Source organism: Eptesicus fuscus, chromosome 12 (genome assembly GCF_027574615.1).
Source record: "Eptesicus fuscus isolate TK198812 chromosome 12, DD_ASM_mEF_20220401, whole genome shotgun sequence".
NCBI lineage: Eukaryota > Metazoa > Chordata > Mammalia > Chiroptera > Vespertilionidae > Eptesicus > Eptesicus fuscus.
Genome location: NC_072484.1, coordinates 12,491,992 through 12,510,684, shown reverse-complemented (window position 1 = coordinate 12,510,684; position 18,693 = coordinate 12,491,992). Strand labels below are relative to the sequence as shown.

Below are 18,693 nucleotides of genomic sequence, written 5' to 3'. Positions count from 1 at the left end.
AGACACAAAGAAATATTTGTAACATTTTTAATACTATCATTTTATGATTATCACTTCATTACTTAAAAACCCACATTCCATACTGGGTACAAGAATTTTCAGAAAATTGTTTAAGTAGACTAGTTAACTGCATCTTTCAACTCAGCTATATTCTTTATAATGTTAATCTGTCTTGATATCATCCCTGAGAGATGTGTAAGATGCTCCCAATGTGATTGTGGAATTGTTTGTTTGACCTGTAACAGCACCAATTATTCTGTTGGCTATTCCAGCTCCCCGTGTGGTTTGGATGCAGGTTCATAGGTATCAGAGCTTCTTGTTGAAATGTTACTCTTATTATCACATAACATGCAATTGTATTGCTATAGATGCTTTCAGCCCTCAATCCAACCATGTTCCCATTGCTATATGAACATTCTTTCAGTTGCCATTTGACTAGAAATATATGAGAAAGAATTGGCCCACAATAAGGAGCTTGTAATGCGAGCGATACATTTCTACACTTGACCATGGCACCTTGTTAAGTGGGTAACAAATGTTCCAGATGATGAGGAGAGAGCATCTGGGTGACTCAGGTGGGCATGCTGGACAGACCAGGGACTGAGTCCCTCTGTTTTGGAGTTGTGCCTGTGTCCAAGGCCTTAAGGCACCTTCTGGCTAGAGCCCATCTTGAAAGGAGAGCCATGCTCTTACACTCTCCCTCTGCATTTCCTGCCCTGGCAACAATTCAAGGTTATCTGTTTACCACAAAGCTCATGAACTATACTTTGCTGCAAAGCCCATGGGAGTGCCATGGACCTGGACATGGTTGAATTTGCAATAATGCTCATACAATTGTCCAGAGTTCTGTCACAGAAAGGACCTATGACCAGCTGTGTTCAGCCGAAGGTACTTGGTACTGAATACGTGCATTGTTCCTGTTCATGAGTCCCTGCCTCTGTCCCTGTCCCCTTGGCATTTGGGATTCTTAGGACTACCACTGTCTCTGCCCAAACTTCTACATCCTGTCTACATCAGGTTTGAGGGGTGCTGGCTAGCTTCAACTGACTCTCACATCTCTTTGGCATGAGGCTGGTGTGCCAGTGCATCAGACTCAAAGCAACAAGAAAACCAAACCGTGTCCTTCATCCCAAGGCCCCCCAGTGGCCACAACTCAGGCTGACGATTCTCAGGCAAGTGCTGGTGCCCTTTCCCAGGTAACTACACAGGTTGCCTTCTTTCACCCACGAAGCTGGCTCTGGGAAACCCATCCTTTTTGGCTCCTCCCCTCCTTGTCTTGCTGACCTTCACTCTACTGCTGTGTCAGAGGATCACCTTCCATTTCTACCTCTTGCACTTGTGCCCTCATTACAGCCTCTGGTTCTGGGGCAAACAAGTGAAGTCTTCCTTCCCCACTGAGGCACCGAGGGAGGCCTATGGCTGGGATTCAGCTACAGGGGACCTCATCTCCTATCACTGATCCTTCCCAACCCACCCTGCTAGGGCCTTGTTCCTTTGTCCTGGACAGAAGACAATGTTAACTACTTTGGACAGAGGAGGCAGGGTCACATGTGGGAGGGGACAGGGTGTAACAGCAGAGAGGAGGCTCACAGGAAGGATATGTCCTGGGGTAGACTAGTTGGACCACTGCCCAGGGAAGCTTGGGTGGAGTCTGAGCCAGAAGGGCTATGGGTAGCTGGTTGCCTGCACCTCTGAGGTGCCTGCAATGGAGATGAGCTCTGCCTGGGCCATGTTCCTGCTTCTTGCAGGTTCCCAGGTCCTAGTGACTCACAGCTGGAGTATTAGCGATGAAGGAAAAGGCGTAGAAAGTTATTTCTTTGCCACCGTGGAGTATGCCTTACACATATTCAATGTGAAGAGCAAGGACACGAATGCCTACAGGCTGGTGAGCATCCTGGACTCCCAGAGGGAGAAGGTAGGTGACTGCATCTTCCTGCCCGGCTAGCCTTCACTTGTCGTAAGTCAGTAACAGATAGGGGACTTCTCAAAGGATCTCATATGCCATTTAAAGTTTATAAAATAACATATACAAACTATTCATTTTCAGATTTTATAAAAGCATTTACATGGAAATTTTAAAAATTAGATCAATGTCTTCTCACATGCAATATTTTTTCAATCTTTATGTCATTGTTTAATGAAAAATGACATCAAAATGTAGTCTGTGAGAGGAGAAAGATAAAGATGTCTAGTAAGGAAGAGACAGATGCACAGAGAAAATGCTTAAAAAGTTAGGGTGAGGAAAGAGTTCAAGGAAATAAAGTAAAACAGGGCCTCTGCTGTGACTTCCATGAGCTCTGGGCTCCCTGCTGTGGTATTCACCTCTGTGGACTGATGTTATTTTACACTCTTCCCCAGACCATGGTTTTTAATCCTTAAAGGTTCTCTTTGCCAGGGACTCTCTTTCAGAATGCAACCAGCAATGCCATTTTCATTTGGGCTGCAGACATGAACAATGAAAACACTCTCCCGAAGGAGCACTTCTGGCTCTGCGTGTGAGTGTGTGTGTGAGAGTGTGTGAGTGTGTGTGTGTGTGTGTGTGTGTGAATGTGTGTGAGAGTGTGTGTGTGTGTGAGTCTGTGTGAGTGTGTGTGTGTGTGTGAGAGTGTGTGTGAGAGTGTGTGTGTGAGTGTGTGTGTGTGAGTGTGTGTGAGAGTGTGTGAGTGTGTGTGTGAGTGTGAGAATGTGTGTGTGTGAGTCTGTGTGAGTGTGTGTGTGAGTGTGTGTGTGAGAATGTGTGTGTGTGTCGTGTCGGAGGCATTACTCTCTCACCCTCTGGACCTCTGCGCTGAGAGTCCACATGAAGGGCAAAGGGTCCCCACCCTCCACTGACCTTAACCCTCTGTGACACTGGTTCAGGCACCCTGGCCTCTCTCAGGCTGGACCTCTAGTGGGGATTTTTATATCCAGAGTCACAGACTGAGTTTAGGTGCTGGGGATAATGGAGTGGATGGCGTGGAATAAAATGAGTAGAATGGAGTGGAGAAGAGTACAGAACATGTCACAGTGCACTTTGTAATAGAAGTTGTTTCTTGAAGCCATCGTCTTGTGTGTGTGTGTGTGTGTGTGTGTGTGTGTGTGTGTGTGATTTCACTAGCTTTGTATGGCATTTTTCTGATGTTGGGCAGGTGAAGGGTATGACAATGGGGCTATAGATGAGTCTCCCACTCCAGGGTTGAGGTGATCAAGCAAACTCTTGCAGGGCCAATACCCTCCCAGCCACTTGTCACCTGTCTCTGGGAATGCTAGAAGCATTGAAAAGAAAGGGGGGGTCTCACTTGGCATTTGCAAATGTGAGGCTGCACTGTGTGATATTAATAGTGTGTGATCAGCTTGCTTTTACCCCGGAGGCTCCACCGGGCTATGTGCCTCTTTGTCCAGAACATCCCAAGTGTAGCTTAACACAAGTGTGCTGATCCAGACCCAGAGGGAAGCCCCAAATAGAGTAAGGTTTGGGCCTGTTCCTACACTCCATGTGTCTCCACTAGCAACTATTTAATGGGACCATGAAGGTTGTTTCCCCTTTAATGTCTATATATACCACAGCTAGATACCCTGATGGCTTTCTCCATGGAGCTGAAGCTTCGCAGAACCAGGTGTGGGAAATTTGATGAAGACATTGACAACTGCCCCTTTGAAGAAAACCCAGAGCTGAACAACGTAAGACACACATGAGCCTCCTTCAGGTTCCATAGCTGTGAACCCGCATGGGGTGTTGTGGGCGGTGGGGCAGAGGACATACCATTCCTAGGGACACAAGAGGGAAGGGGCTACTGGCCCTACTACAGCCACTGCTTCTGCTAAAGACAGAGCCCAGCCTAGCAGGTCAGCCCCAGGGTCCACTTGCAGGCCCCTGGTCAATTTGAGATCCCGACTGTCCACTCACCCCGTTCAGCTGTCGGAACCTCAGGCCATACCAGTGACAGATTGTTCCTGCCCCTACGGTCCAGGTCTCTTGATTCTGGTCAGAGGGTGTCCTCTTCCCGCTCTGAAGTCACTGCCCTTTCCTGCCTTCAGGAGGAGGAACCTGTCAGGAGTGGCCAACATCACCGTTGACTGAGTGGCCAGTCCTCAGATCCCCCTGTCACTGAGCAGAGCTGATGGGGGTTTGGGTGAGGGGAGCCCACTGCTCTGTGTCCCAGGCTCTGCCCCAGGCCCTGCTGAGCTGCAGTTCCTGCCTGGGGGAAGGGAAAGTGAACCCCCTGCTCTAGGACAAGCCCACCTCAGGTCAGGGCTACTTGAGGTAAGGCCCGCTGGGAAGGAGCATGTGTTGCTGTACTAGAGGCATGGGCCACTCTGGGACAGCCCAGGGGTTCTCCTGGGGAGAGCAGAGTGGCACAGGAGACCCCGGGGTTAGGAGATTTAGACTGAGGGCTAGAGCCTGCACCCCCAGCTGCTCACCTTGCAGATGCAAATCTGGGATGGATGCTGTCTTTAGGGCTTGGAGTCACAGCTTCCCAAGGCTTCTTCACCAATTTATTCCTGTGCTTATTCCCTCAGACCTTAATCTGCTTCTTCACCATCAGCATCGAGCCCTGGAGAACAGTGTTTCAACTCCTAAACAAGACCTGCCTGGAGGGGACCTACTGAGTGATATCATGCTCCAGCCCAGCCTCTCTACCCCCCTCTCTGTAGGAGGCCCTTCCGTGGCTGAGCAGCTCTGAACTCCCTCTGTTCTCTGCCTTGCAGATAGCTGGAGCCTCACACACGGGCATGGTGGAAATTCCTCAGTGTCCATTTTCTTCCATGTAGGATAGTCCATTAAACATCAGCATTTCAAAAGGCGCTGTGTGGCATGGTTCCTGACTGAGGGGGATGGGCAGTTGCTGGGCAGCATAGTGGCCCAAGGGGGTGGGTTGTCTCTCCCCTTGCACATCCTAAGCCAAGTCCAGGTGGCACAAGTAAAGCGCCTCTGAGCTGCTAGCTCAGGGCTCATGAGGGATAACCACGTCCCCAGAGGGGCAATGACCATGACCAAGGTAGGGAACCCTTGTCTGAAGGATGGATGCAGACAGGGCCTCAGGCCCCTCAGGGCACATGTGGCCTCTGTTCAGGGGGACTCACTCACACACATTTCCTGGTCCATGACTGCTGGGACAATGTAGGAGGGGACTCTAGCCTCCACTCAAAGAGCAAGCAAGGCCAGCAGCAGGGGCAGCTCTAAGACCCTTTCGGAGATGTGTGTTCTCAGGGCCTGCAGGATGTCCTCTTCCCGCTCTGCAGCCACTGCCCTTTCCTGCCTTCAGGAGGAGAAACATGTCAGGAGTGGCCAACATCACCGTTGACTGAGTGGCCATTTGTAAAATGCAGTCACCTTTGCACCAGGAGACTGCATTTTACAAATTCCTGGGGAACCCAGGGCCAGTTAAAGACTGAGAAGCACTAACCGCTGTGCCAGGTGCTATTGCAACTCTGGCCAAAATGCCTAGAACAGGATTTGGCAAACTTTTTCCATGCAGAGGAAAAGAGTCACTCTTGGGCTTTTGTGGGCATGTGGTCTTCTCCACTCTTTAATGTTACCTTGTGTCTGGAAAGCACCATGGGCAATGAGAACACAAGCAGGGTGGTCTTCTTCCAATAGGACTTCATGTGTATATACAGGCAGGGGGTGGGTTGGATCCAGGGCAAGTACCCTGATACTAGATGCCCCACCTACCCCTGCAGCTGGGAGGTCCAGAAGCAGCACACTGGGAACAGGGTTGGATCGAGAACTGAAAGCATCTGTAGCAATACAATTGCAGGTTATGTGATAATAAGAAAAATAATTCAATGTAAAGCTCTAATACCTATGCACTCAAACAACATGTAGAGCTGGAACAGCCAACAGAATCATTGGTGCTGTTACAGGTTAAACTGGCAATTCCACAATCATGTTTGAAGCATCTTACACATCTATTAGGGATGATAACATGAAGGATAACCTTACCTATGACTCTGGCTTCCTCCTTCCAACGCAGTTAACATTGTCTCCTGTCCAGGACAGAGGAACAAGGCCCTGGCAGGGTGGGTTGGGAAGGATCAGCGACAGGAAAAGAGGTCCCATGTAGCTGAATCCCAGCCATGGGACTCCCTGAGGACCTCCATGGGGAAGGAAGACTTCACTTGAGTGTCACAGAACCAGAGGCTGAAATGAGGACCCAAGTGCAAGAGATAGAAAGGGAAGGGGATCCCCAGACACAGTAGCAGAGTGAAGGTCAGTAAGACAAGGAGGAGCAGAACCAAAAAGGGTGGGTTTCCCAGAGCCAGTTGGTGGGTGATAGGAGGCAACCTGCCCAGTGATGAATATGTATTTACTAGAGGCCTGATGCATGAAGATTTGTGCAAGAATGGGCCTTCCTTCCCCTGGCTGCTGGCACCACCTTCACTCTGGCTGGAGCTGCCTTTCTGCCTTTCCACACTGCCCAGAGGCCCAGAGTGGCAAGCGTCCCGCCCCACCCCCAGCCACTCAGCACCTGCGTATGCAAATTAACCCACCATCTTTCTTGGGTTAATTTTCATACTAACTCCTGATTGGCTGGTGGGTGTCACGAAGGTACGGTCAATTAGCATGTTACTCTTTTATTAGGTAGATTAGAAATGTACAGAAGGGGCACATTGAGGTTTTTATGGGCCCCCGTGTTTCCTTGTCCCACTGGCTCCTCAGACCCCCTGTGGCTTCTGAAACAGACTTGACTCACTTGCGCCTGGGCTGTGGCCTCACTAGGGATGTTGGAGTATGAAGCTGAGCTCAGTGCATCACTCTTTGCACAACTTCTCAGCTTGTGGATGTGCTTCCATGAGCTAAGCTGAGGGCCTGGCTGGATGAGCAAATGCCCTCTCTCCAGAGGGGTTTACAGGAGGTGGTCCCGACATGCACTGCACCTATGGTTTTCTTTGTAGGAATTTATTTCTAGAATAGGAGTAAAAGAAACAGAGAGAAGAGTGAACCAAATGAGCTCCAGGGATCCCTGAGCTGTATACAGTAGGTGACCATTGGTGCCCTCTGGTGGCCACAGTTGTCACACCTCAGGGAGCACAATTTGCTGTGTGCAGTTTCTAGAGAAGGGACGTCCAAGGCCCACAGCTGGAATGCAGCTCTTGGACGATTAAATAACACTCTCTTTGCAAACAAGCTTCAGCTCTGTGCCATGCATTAGGCCTCCAGCATCTGTGTGCAGCTGCTTGTGAACTTCGAAGGGTACCATAACCCCTGAAGGCCTGTGGACACCCAGGTCCCTGCGCTCGTCCTTATCCCAGGATTCTGACCCAGTAGATCTGGGAAGGCCTGGAGGGCTTGCTTCTTAACCAGAAACCAGCAGGTGGTGATATTCTTGGTCTCTGGACCCCACTTTGAGTAGCGCAGTTACAGTGACTCTTGGCTTGGATGCAGCCAATCACATGAAGTCTCTCAACTGTAAGGGCATGGGGTGGGTGCTTGAGTAGGGATTCTGGGGCCACACTGGATCCAGGAAAGGGTCAAAACTTCATGCTGGGTGATAAAGAAAAAGGGTTTACAGATCCCAGGCATCAGTTTGCGGGTAAGCTTCCATGAGCTAAGCCCGAGGGCCTTGCTGGATGAGTAAATGCTTATGGAAGGAGAGAAGGCTTCTTTGACCCTGACAGCCCATCTTCCTCAGAGAGTTCCCCAGAGCTGATGCCCTTCCCCACCAGAGGGAGCTCTTAAATCTGTCCCAGCCATCCCATCCCCAGGTTTCCCACACTCAGGAGAGCCTGCTGCCTGCTCTCAGCTATGCTCTCCCCAGAGAGCCGGTCTTCCTGTTCCCCACCAGGCAAGCATATCTGTCTATCCTCCAGGCGTCTTTGTGATTTTCTTTTCAGACAAGGTTCCAGGTTCACTGTTCCATTGTCTCCCACCAGAAAACAACTCAGTCCTGTAGGACAACAGCAGGTTGGGGTGTGCTATTTGCCACGGATAAGCAATTTGATAAATCACATGTGGAAAGCAGCCAGATGTGCATCAGAACTCCACCCGTCGTATGCAAAATGATTGAATCATAAAAAATAAGGAAATTTCCCTCAGTATGGATGGACCTGGAGGACATTATGATAAATGACATAAGCTAGACACAGGACAAATGCTGCATTTTTGTTTGTTTGTTTAAAGTATTATATGTCTCCTTTTATCCCTGATTAACCCCCCACTCCCACCCCCGAGGGCAAGCCCCCACCGCCCCAGTGTCTGTGTCCATTGGTCATGCTAATATGCATGCATACAAGTGCTTTGGTTACTCTCTACCCCTCCTCCCTCCCCCCTCCCCCCCTGCCGCCTTCTCCCCGAGGTTGGACGGTCTGCTCAGTGCCACCTTGTCTCTGGGTCCATTTTTGTTCATCAGATTATGTTGATCATTATATCCCACATATGAGTGAGATCATGTGATATTTATCTTTCTCCAACTGGCTCCTGATTCCACTTTTAAAAAAAAAAAATATATATATATATATATATTTTATTGATTTCAGAGAGGAAGGGAGAGGGAGAATCATTGATCTGCTGCTTCCTGCATACCCCCTACTGGGGATCAAGCCCATAACATGGGCATGTGCCTGACCAGGAATTCAACCGTGACCTCCTGATTCATAGGTTGACACTCAACCACTGAGCCACACCAGCTGGGCTGCATGATTCCACTTTTATGAGAAATCCAAAATAATTAAGCTCACAGAAGAAGAAAGCAGAGTGGTGGCTCCCAGGGATGAGGGAAATGAAATGGAAAGATGTTGGTCAAAGGGCATAAAATTATGCAGGATTGGTCAAAGGGCATAAAATTATGCAGGATGAATGATTTGGGGAGATCTGCTGTACAACCTGGAGCCTACAGCTAAAAATACTGTATTGTGCACTTAAATATGTGCTAAAGCGTAGATAGTGATCTTACCACAAAAAGAAAAATTAAATTAACTAAAATAATGGACATCAGAGGACACTTTTGCAGGTGGTAAGTGTATGGTCTTGGTTGTGTTGATGATTTCATGGTGTATACTAATTTCTAAACTGTTTGGGCTGTAGACATTGGATATCAATCATACTTCAGTATAGTGGTTTAACTAAAGCAAAGAGAAAGAGATTGCATCTTTTCTCAGGAGACTTTAAGTTCAATAAAACTGCAATTGAAACATAAATAGTATGGTTTTTTAGTCTGAGAAGGATTGTGCATGTTTGGGGCTGGAATGGGTGTCTTAGGAGCATCTTCAAGGGTTTTTTGAGGGAACAGGCTGTGGCGATCTGTGTGAAGTAGTGGCCTAACATATCTGGATAGGTTGCAAGTGTCTCCATAGTGTCCAAACAAAGAACACAGAGGCCACCCCCAATTTGTCACCGAAGGGGACTGCACAACATGGATCTGTCCTGCAGACATCAATGTGCTCCCTATGCTGAGAGCCCACGTGTATTCCTAAGGAATGTCCACACCTACCCTTGCACGAGGGCTGGCTTAGACCTCTGTGCACTGTGTCTGTCCTCACCTGGCAGCCGAGGAGAGGATAGGGATGGTCACACCCAGACCTGATCACAGCTGCGTGGACACAGCTGGTCCTTACAAGTGTGTCTATACTCTTGCCAGGTTCCTAGGGGTCTGGGATGGTCCCCCTTCCCAGACTGAGAGCTACTGGCATATCAAAACATGAGCCCAGGGAAGAAGAGTGAATGTGCAGGAGGCAGTTGATCAATGTTTCTATCTCTCTCCCTCTCCTTTCCTCTTTCTAGGATTTTTATGGTTTCATGACTTACATTTAAGTCTTTTATCATTTTGAGTTTATTCTTGTGTATGGTGGTCGAATTGCAATTATTTTCATGTACCTGGCCAATTTTCCCAACACCATCTATTGAAGAGACTGTCTTTACTCCATTGTATACTCTTGCCTCCTTTGTCAAATATTAATTGACCATAAAGGCATGGGTGGATTTCTGGGCTCTCTGTTTTATTCCATTGATTTATATGCCTGTTCCTATTCTAGTACTTTACTTTTATTTTTTAATTACAATGGCTTTATAGTACAGTTTGATATCTGGTATTATGATCCCTCCAACTTTGTTCTTCTTTCTAAGATTGCTAAGGCTATTTGGAGTCTTCTGGGGTTCCATATAAAGTTTTGGAATATTTGATCTAGATCTATGAAATATGCCTTTGGTATTTTAATATGAATTGCATTGAATCTATAGATTGCTTTGGATAGTATGGACATTTTGATGATGCTAATTCTCCAAATCCATGAACACAGTATATGCTTCCCTTGTTTGTATCTTCCTCTATTCGTTTATTCAATGTCTTACGGTTTTCTGAGTGCAAGTCTTTTACCTCCATGGTGAAGTTTATTCCTAGATAACTTGTTTTTGTTGTTGTTTTGTTGTTGTTGTTGCAATGATAAATAGGATTATTTTCTTAGTTTATCTTTCTGCAAGTTCATTATCACTGTATAATTCTGCTATAGATTTCTGGATATTAATTTTGTATCCTGCTACTTTGCTAAATTCATTTATTAAATCTAGTAGTTTTTTTTTTGGTGGAGTCTTTAGGGTTTTCTATGTACAGGAGATTGTCTGTACTTTTCCCTTTCCCTCTTCTTCCATCACATCTTCTCAACTCTAAGGAACCCCATGAGACTTGCAACTGGGGAATAATGGGCAGTGGCCACTTGTCCTGGGTAAAACCCTGATCCTGTCCCCAAAGCTCCCTTTTCTCTGACTTCTTAGTGAGTGAAAGCAGCCCAGCCTAGGCTCATTTCCCCACCTAGTCTCTCTCCTTTTGCTTCTTCTATTCTAGGCCCTTCCTTGTTTAACTGTGCATAGCTTTAATAAGCATCCTCTAAAAATTGCCTGGACCCATGTTGTGAAATCTTTCCTGCATGGAGTCAAGAACCCACATACTACTGTTGGCCCTAGGCAGACCCGCTCAAGGCCAGGTCCCTTGCTGGCAACACTATTACTGAATTAGAAATAGTGACTGGGGTTGAAAGCATCTCACTGATGAAGAGAAGAGCGGTCTCAGGAGAGACTGGAATGATAGCTTTGGTGGTGGTGTAAGATCCAAGAAACTATTGTGGGAGTGCTGTGCAAAGAGTACCCACAGTAAGAACAGTTGAGGGATTGCCCCTGAAACTGTTAGAATCATATGAGTGTGACTTCAGCAGTCACATGAGGGTGATTCTAATGGGAAGCCAGGGCTGAGGACTGCAGCCTTAGCAAGCAGGTCAGATTTGCCGATCAATTTCACCAACCTCAGCATATCAAGTTCTACTGTGTGATTTGCAGGTAGTACAGACACTATAGATGGAGATACAGGTTTGCTTCAGCCCCAAAGGAATGTGCTTGATAAACTCAAGGAAGGGAGGGTGCAGCAGAAGTACAACATACTAGACATTTTACCAAAGGCAGCTTGGATTGCAGACATTCTGATGAGAAATGTCTTCTTAGATGGAAGTTATCAACCTCAGGAAGAGAGAATGGACAACACTTGTTTGAACAGCAGATGAGTTTGGAATACTAGAGTTATTGAGGTGTATCTTTTCATAGGATACCCCTAGGGCAAAATAGAGTGGACTATATAAAAATAGGAAATGAGTGGGTCTTGAAAGCAAGGGAAAAGCAAAAGAAAGAGAGACATTCAATCTGGCAAACAATACATGCCCTATCAGGTTTAGGAAATGTTAGTATCCAACTTAAAAGGCAGCCCTAACTGGTTTGGCTCAGTGGATAGAGTGTTGGCTTGCAGACTGAAGGGTCCCAGGTTCGATTCCTGGTCAAGGGTATGTACCTTGGTTGCGGGCACATCCCCAGTAGGAGGTGTGCAGGACGCAGCTGATCGATGGTTCTCTCTCATCGATGTTTCTAACTCTCTATCCCTCTCCTTTCCTCTCTGGAAAAAATCAGTAAAATATATTTTTTAAAAAAGACAGGTGAAATGAACAACTTATTTAATGGCAAGGGGGAGAGGGAGAAATTCTGATTTAATTGTGACCAATTGACTATTCCTGAAATGAAAGCAGTGGTTCTCAAACTTTAGCATGCAACAGAATCACTTGAGTTAGACACATTGCTATGTAGCCAATGATTGCAAAACCTAGCAGCTTCAAACAATAAACATTTAATATTTCACCATTTCTGTTTGTCAGGAATCCAAGCATAGATTAATTGGGTGCCTCCACTCAAGGTCTCTGTAAAGTTCCAGTTCAGCTGTTGGCCAAACTGCAGGCTCAGTGAAGGCTTGACGGGAACTGGTTGTGGGAGAGTGCTTGCAAGCTCCCGCATGTGGTTGCTGGCAAGTCTTGGTTCCTGTCATCTGAGTCTCTTCATAGGCTGCCTCTGGGTCCTTATACCACATCAGCTAGTGGTCTTAGGGCCAGAGAGCCAGAGAGTGACTGAGATGGAAGCCGCAGTCTTTATAGACTAGTTTTTAGCAGTGACATCTTATCCCTCCTACTGTTGTCTTTTCATTATAAACTAGTCATGAAGTCCAGGCTATACTCAGAGGGTGGGGATTACACAAGGGCACGCATACCAGGAGATGGAGATCATGAGGACCATTCGGGAAGCGGCCTACCACAGCTCATTAGCACACAGATTGTGGGATTCTACCCCAGAGTTTCTGATTTAGTGGGGCTGGGGTGAGGCCTGAGAATTTGCATTTCTAACACATTCCTTGCTGCTGTTGTTGCTTCTGCCGGCCCAAGAACTACACTTGGAGAATTGTTGCTTTAACAACACTATACCTAATCACAGAGAAGTAGACTATAGGACACAAAACAAGATAGACAAGAAGCCCATAGCTGTCCCTGGGAAAGAAAAGGATCAATAACTAGTGGGTGCCCCTAAACCAAATTCACAAGAGTCTAAATTAGGAAAAGAAAGGGAAACATAAAATTTTACCTGCCACTCTTTTTTTTTTTTTAAAGATTTTTAAAAATTACTTTTAGAAAGATAGGAAGAGAGAGGGAGAGGGAGAGAAACATTGATGTGAGAGCAAAATATTGATTGGCTACCTGCTGCATGCCAGAGATTGAGCCTGCAACCTGGGCATGTGGCCTGAACCAGGAATTGAACTGGCAACCTTTTGGTGCATGGGATGATGCCCAACCAACTGAGCCACATTGGCCAGGGCTACCTTCCACTCCTGATCAGGCAATATAGAACAAAGTCAGGAAAATTGACTCCAGTAAGAGCTATTTTATCCTTTGCTAGTGCGGATGAAAAATAGGGCCATATACTAAACCTGACAAGTTTAGGGGAGGTCAGCTTGGCAGGCCCTACAAACTCGGAGACTGAAAGTAACCACATAGAACGTCTAAACATAAAATTTCCGGACTAAAAGCGGGTTGTGGCAGGCAGTCACATCCTAGGCCTGTAGCTTTCCTGCCAAGGTAAACCTTAAGTGAGCCTATTGTCTTTTTAAAAAAATCTAAGCTAATATACCTTTGAAATGTCAGAGCAGTCTCCTTTCGTAGACCCCTCAGGCACAACTGTTGCACCAGAGCACTGAGACCACAGACCCCTCATTTTTATGTTGTCCCCCCCAGCAAGTACCATCTCTACGTGCTGTAATGTTGTTATTAATTATCCTGAGCCCACCAATGTAAAAAAGTATGTGTCTCTCCATTTCACTTTTTATCTAATCCAGAGTTTCCCGCTGCTTTGTTTTCTCCCCTCCTTTTAATCCACCAACAGATTTCATGTAACCCTCCTTAATCTTCTCCTTTGATTTTACTATATACAATAAGCTGCAAAACTGCCATTATCCAGAGCATTTTCTCAATCCACTGAGATTTTGCTTCCCAGCAATTGTCGTCAGGCAGGCTCAAATAAATTCATAAAAATGATCTACAGGTTGGACATTTCGTACATTAACACTGGCTTCTGAAGGCTCCAGCAAATGGGATGTAAAGTAGAGAGGTTAACCCTGGTTTCTAACAAACTTTGGCAAGGTTTTCCATTACTTTTGTGGATAAAAAAAAAAAAAAAAGGATTCTCTGGAAAGTAACCTCACAGCATGGTGATCTGATGATAAATTCTTAACTGGTCAGGTCATGGTGGGTAGTCATGCCCCAGGCATACAACTTCTTTAGTGAAAGGATATTTTGCCTAGAGATATCCTTTGTTTTTGTGCATCTAGGTTAACATACCTTTGAAATGCCATTTATTTATTTATTTATTTATTTATTTATTTATTCCCCCAGATTTTAAGGTTTATCTCTAAACTAGAGGCCCGGTGCACAGATTCACGCACGTGTGGGGTCCCTCAGCCTGGCCTGCACCCTCTCATAATCCAGGACCCCTCGGGGGGATGTCAGACTGCCAGTTTTGGCCCTATCCGGCAGTCCGACATCCCCCCGAGGGATGTAGAAGTGCCGAAGCTGCAGGGGGCTGGGGAGGAGCCCCAACCGGGACCAGGCTCAGCTCTGCTGCTGCTCATCCCACCCCATTGTGCTTGCCACCGCTGCTGCCATTGCCGCTGCCACTGCCACTTGGTAGCACTGCTGTGGAGGTGGGAGAGGCTCCCGCCGCCTCTGCACTCATCAGCCATGAGCTCGGCTTCTGGCTGAGTGGCGCTCCCACTGTAAGAGTGCACTGACCACCAGGGGGCAGCTCCTCCATTAAGCATCTGCCCCCTGGTGGTCAGTGCACATCATAGTGACCGGTCATTCTGGGCATTCAGTCATAACAGTGGCTGAGGCTTTTATATCTACACTAATAAAAGAGAAACATGCAAATTAACCATCACTCCGCTACACCCACCAGCCAATCAGGAACAAGTAACCCAACTAAGATGGTGGCCGCCATGGAGCTGGAGCAAGCAGAAGGCTTGGGTTTCCCCCCCACCTCAGTGATGGAGGAAGCCAAGCTTCCTGCCCACCCTGGATGGCCCTGGCCTCCGCTCAAGGCTACAAAGTTTCAATTATAGAAGATAAATAAATCCCAGATACCTGCTTCCAGGCAGCCCTCGCCTATGCTCAAGGAGATGCTGAAAAAAAGAAAAAGAAAAAAAGCCCCGTACCCAGGCTGGCCACACCCCCATGGGGTGAGGGTCCCCCCTTGGGGGCTTGGCCAGCCTGCAAACAGCCATTATCCTGTACCCAGGCTGGCCAAGCACCCCAGTAGGGACCCCCACCCTGAAGGGGGCTTGGCCAGCCTGCAAACAGCCCTCAGCCCCTCACCCAGGCTGGCTACACCCCCATGGACCGATCCCTGTAAACGGGCAGTCGAATATCCCTCGAGGGGTCCCAGATTGGAGAGGGTGCAGGCTGGGCTGAGGAATACCCACACCCCTGTGCACGAATTTTGTGCACCGGGCCTCTAGTATATAGATTGTGGAACAAGAGATTCCATCTTGTGTTAAAGGAATTTCAGGCAGCAACAAGCATGCAAGGTAAGAGGCCAGCCCACACACAGTCCTGTAGGCTGACACTGGCTCATATGATCCACTCAGCCACTGCCGCCTTGATTAAGACCTTCCTCTTAGGGAGCTGATTCACTGGGCATGCCTCTCAAGCTTCCCAAGTCTTCCTTTCAGAGAAAAGAAAACGTAAGCATTCTAATATGTTCAACTGATTTGAGCATTTCTATGCAGGGTGCCTCTTTTTTAGACCACTCTGAAGAGTTATCACCCTGGAGAGAGCACATAATCTTGTTAACTGCCTTGCAATTCAGTCCATGCCTTGCTTTCTTCCACCTTTATGTAAACTCCCTTACACCCCATCCTTAATTCCAAATTCATAAAAGAAACTTTAAACTGCCATTCTGGGAAGCATCTGTCTACGTCTGTGGAGATCTTGCTTCCAGGCTTATCCTTTTGTTTGCCTCAAATGAATTTTTATAAAAAAATGATTTACAGATTTGGACCTTTTTCACATGGAAATTTTCTTGGGGTAGTCAGCATAATTCCAAATAAACCCACCCAGAAGCACCCTGCATAAATAAGTGGAAACAAATCTCTCTCTCCCTCTCCTTCCCTCCTTCTCTCCCTCCCTCCTGTTAGGGTCACCGAAGGAGGAACGCCTGAGGACAAAAGGGGTAAAGAATTATGAAATGTATTAGGTCATCTGGATACCAGGTGGGCTGAGCCCCAAAATGGTGCCAGCCCCCGAAGACGGAGAGTCAGACAGAGGTTTTTAAAGGACTCTAGGGGGCCTTTTTCTGGGTGGAGAATTGTCTGTGCAGGTCCGGATTCTGGGAAACTCCGGAGGGGAGAGATAATGGTCTTAGCAAGTGGAATGTGGTCTAAGCAAGTGGAATGTCCATTGTGAAGTGGCCTTAAGGTCAGTTCCCAGGGGAGGGGGTATCGATTCAATTATTTGATCAAACCTAATACCTTCCTTTCTCTCTCTGTAAGATCAATAAATTTAAAAAATTCTTTATAGTAGTGGCTCTTAATAGTCTGAGCCATGCCTGTTTGTGAGGCACAGTTCAGCCGGTGACGTTGCACTTTTAACAGTGGTCTAATACCTCCAAGGTCCAGAGGGCAGGACCTGCTCTTTCTGCAAGGTGACCCCTTGGAGGGTTACTTTGAAACAGTCAAGAAATGTTGTGGGGCAATCAGCTCTGAGAAATGAATGGTGAATTCAGTTTCTGCTCCTCTCTATCAGGTAGGACTCATAAGAGCACAAGCACCAGAAAAACCATCCCAGCAGGCCTGAAGAGAGGGGATGACCGGCTCACATAACTAAGAGGTCCAGACGGCAGGCGCAGCTCAGTGCAGGGACTCAGGTGATGTCAATGACCTGCTGTTTTTTTGTCTCTTGACTCAGTTATTGTGCCCCCTGCAATCTGGCTTTATTCTCAAACAACTGCTTTAGACTTCCTGTCTTCTATTCAAACCCAGCTGGAGAGAGCCTGCTTTTTAAGTAGCTTAAACAAAATCCCACATTAAGACTCAGGAGTCCCCCCACCCCCAGGTGGCCAGCCTTGGGTGATGTGACATCTTTAATCCAATCACTAAGGCTCGGGGTGATGGGCTGTCCTGACTGGCTTAGCCAAGGTCACCTTCTCCAAGCCACAGTTCAAAAGGTAAAGTCACCTTCCCTGAAAACAGGTGGAATGAGAGGAAAGGAGGGGGTGTCGCCCCATGAATTATTATCTCGTTTTTATCATAAGGCGGGCACTCTCTGATTTGTGAGTCAGCACCAACCTTGGGGATTTTCCCATGGTGTTACCTCCACCTGGACAATGCGATGTGAGAAACACACAGGGCCAAGGGGCTAGCATTCCTCAGCACCATTCCTGGGCTGGTGGCCATTCGGAACAGGCAGGTATTTCCCTCAATCTGTTCCTCGGGGCCTGGATTTGGCAGGCATTTGGGTACAAGGAAAACATGTTGCTATTCATGATGAAAGGACTTCACTAAGAGGGTAGAGCCAGTTTACTAGGGAACCCTTTATTTTCTGAGCACCTTGATGGGTGTGATTAAGTCTTGAAAGAACTGAGCTGCTCTGCCCCACAGAGGGAGGGTTTGGACCAGCTGAGGGATCCTAGGCGAAGGGATCTCCAGGAAAGGGATAGGGTGGACAAATGAGAAATGCCAAGAGGGACCAGTGAGAGAAAGAAGGTCAGTGACTCCGTGAGGTGAAGGTCAAAGGGTAACTACCTCTAGGAGTGAGGTCAAGAGCATTTCAAGAAAAGGGTTGAAAATGTCAAGGTTATTGCTTCACATAAATCTCTTCGGCTGCCTGAAATCTCCACAAAAGTTCACTGACCTAAGGAAGGCTTTGGTTGAGGGATGTTTTTCATGTGGTTTTGTTTGGTTGCTTTTCATTTACTGGGAATCAAGGAGGGGGCTGGGTTATATATCGGCCTAGATCCCTGGAACCAAAAGCACGTCTAGATGCAGGTATGACTTTGAGAGAGAACCCTGCACCAGCTGCAAATTACAGATGTTTTAGGAGTAATAGGACTTTTAGAGGAAATCTAATTGAGTTACAGTTCTGCAGTTCCTTTGGGAATCAGTTGGATATCAAAATCCCAGTGCCTAGGTCCCAGCCCTGACCAATTAAGTCAGAATTTCTCAGAGTGCAAAGCAGGCATCAGTATTTTTTAAAGCTCCTCCGGTGATGGCATAGGCAGCCATGCCTGAGATTATGGGGACTCCAGCTGACATTTTTTGTTGTTGTTGTTAATCCTCACCTAAGGATATTTTTTAAAAATATGTTTTTATTGATTTTAGAGAGAAGGAGAGGGGAAGAGAAGATACAAACATCGATCGGCTGCCTCCTGCAAGCCTCCTACTGGGGATCGAGCCCGCAACCCAGGCACGTGCCCTGACCAGGAAATGAACCTGCGATCTCTTGGGTTCATGGGTCAATGCTCAACTGCTGAGCCACACCAGCTGGGCATCTGAGGATATTTTTTCTACTGATTTTTAGAGAGGGTAGAAGGAAGGGTGGGGGGGGGGGGGAAGAGAAAGAGAGAGACATTGATATGAGAGAGACACATTGATGGTTGCCTCCCACAAATGCCCAACTGGGGCCGGAAATCAAACCTGCAACCTAGGTACATGCCCTTGACCAGGAATGGCACCTGCGACTTTTTGGTGCACAGGGTGATGCTCCAACCACTGAGCATACCAGCCAGGGCTCTGACTGACATCTGAATGACCCTGAGTGTGTCTGACCCTGGGCTACAGAAACCTCTGTATCATCTGACACCGTGCCCCCCCGCCCCCGCCTGCCCCCAGAGACCCAATGCCAAGGGCAAGAGAACAGAAGGACTGC

General features: G+C 47.3%; 1 protein-coding gene across 1 annotated transcript; it reads left to right on the top strand.

Moving 5' to 3' along the window:
• Positions 1 to 1,663: 1,663 nt before the first annotated feature.
• LOC103285887 (cystatin-9-like) lies at positions 1,664 to 4,785 on the top strand. Its single transcript, XM_028144962.2, has 3 exons — positions 1,664 to 1,915; positions 3,547 to 3,660; positions 4,501 to 4,785. Exons 1-3 carry the CDS (start codon positions 1,706 to 1,708, stop codon positions 4,588 to 4,590), a joined length of 414 nt encoding a protein of 137 aa, XP_028000763.1. The 5' UTR covers positions 1,664 to 1,705; the 3' UTR covers positions 4,591 to 4,785.
• The last annotated feature ends 13,908 nt before the right edge of the window (positions 4,786 to 18,693 follow it).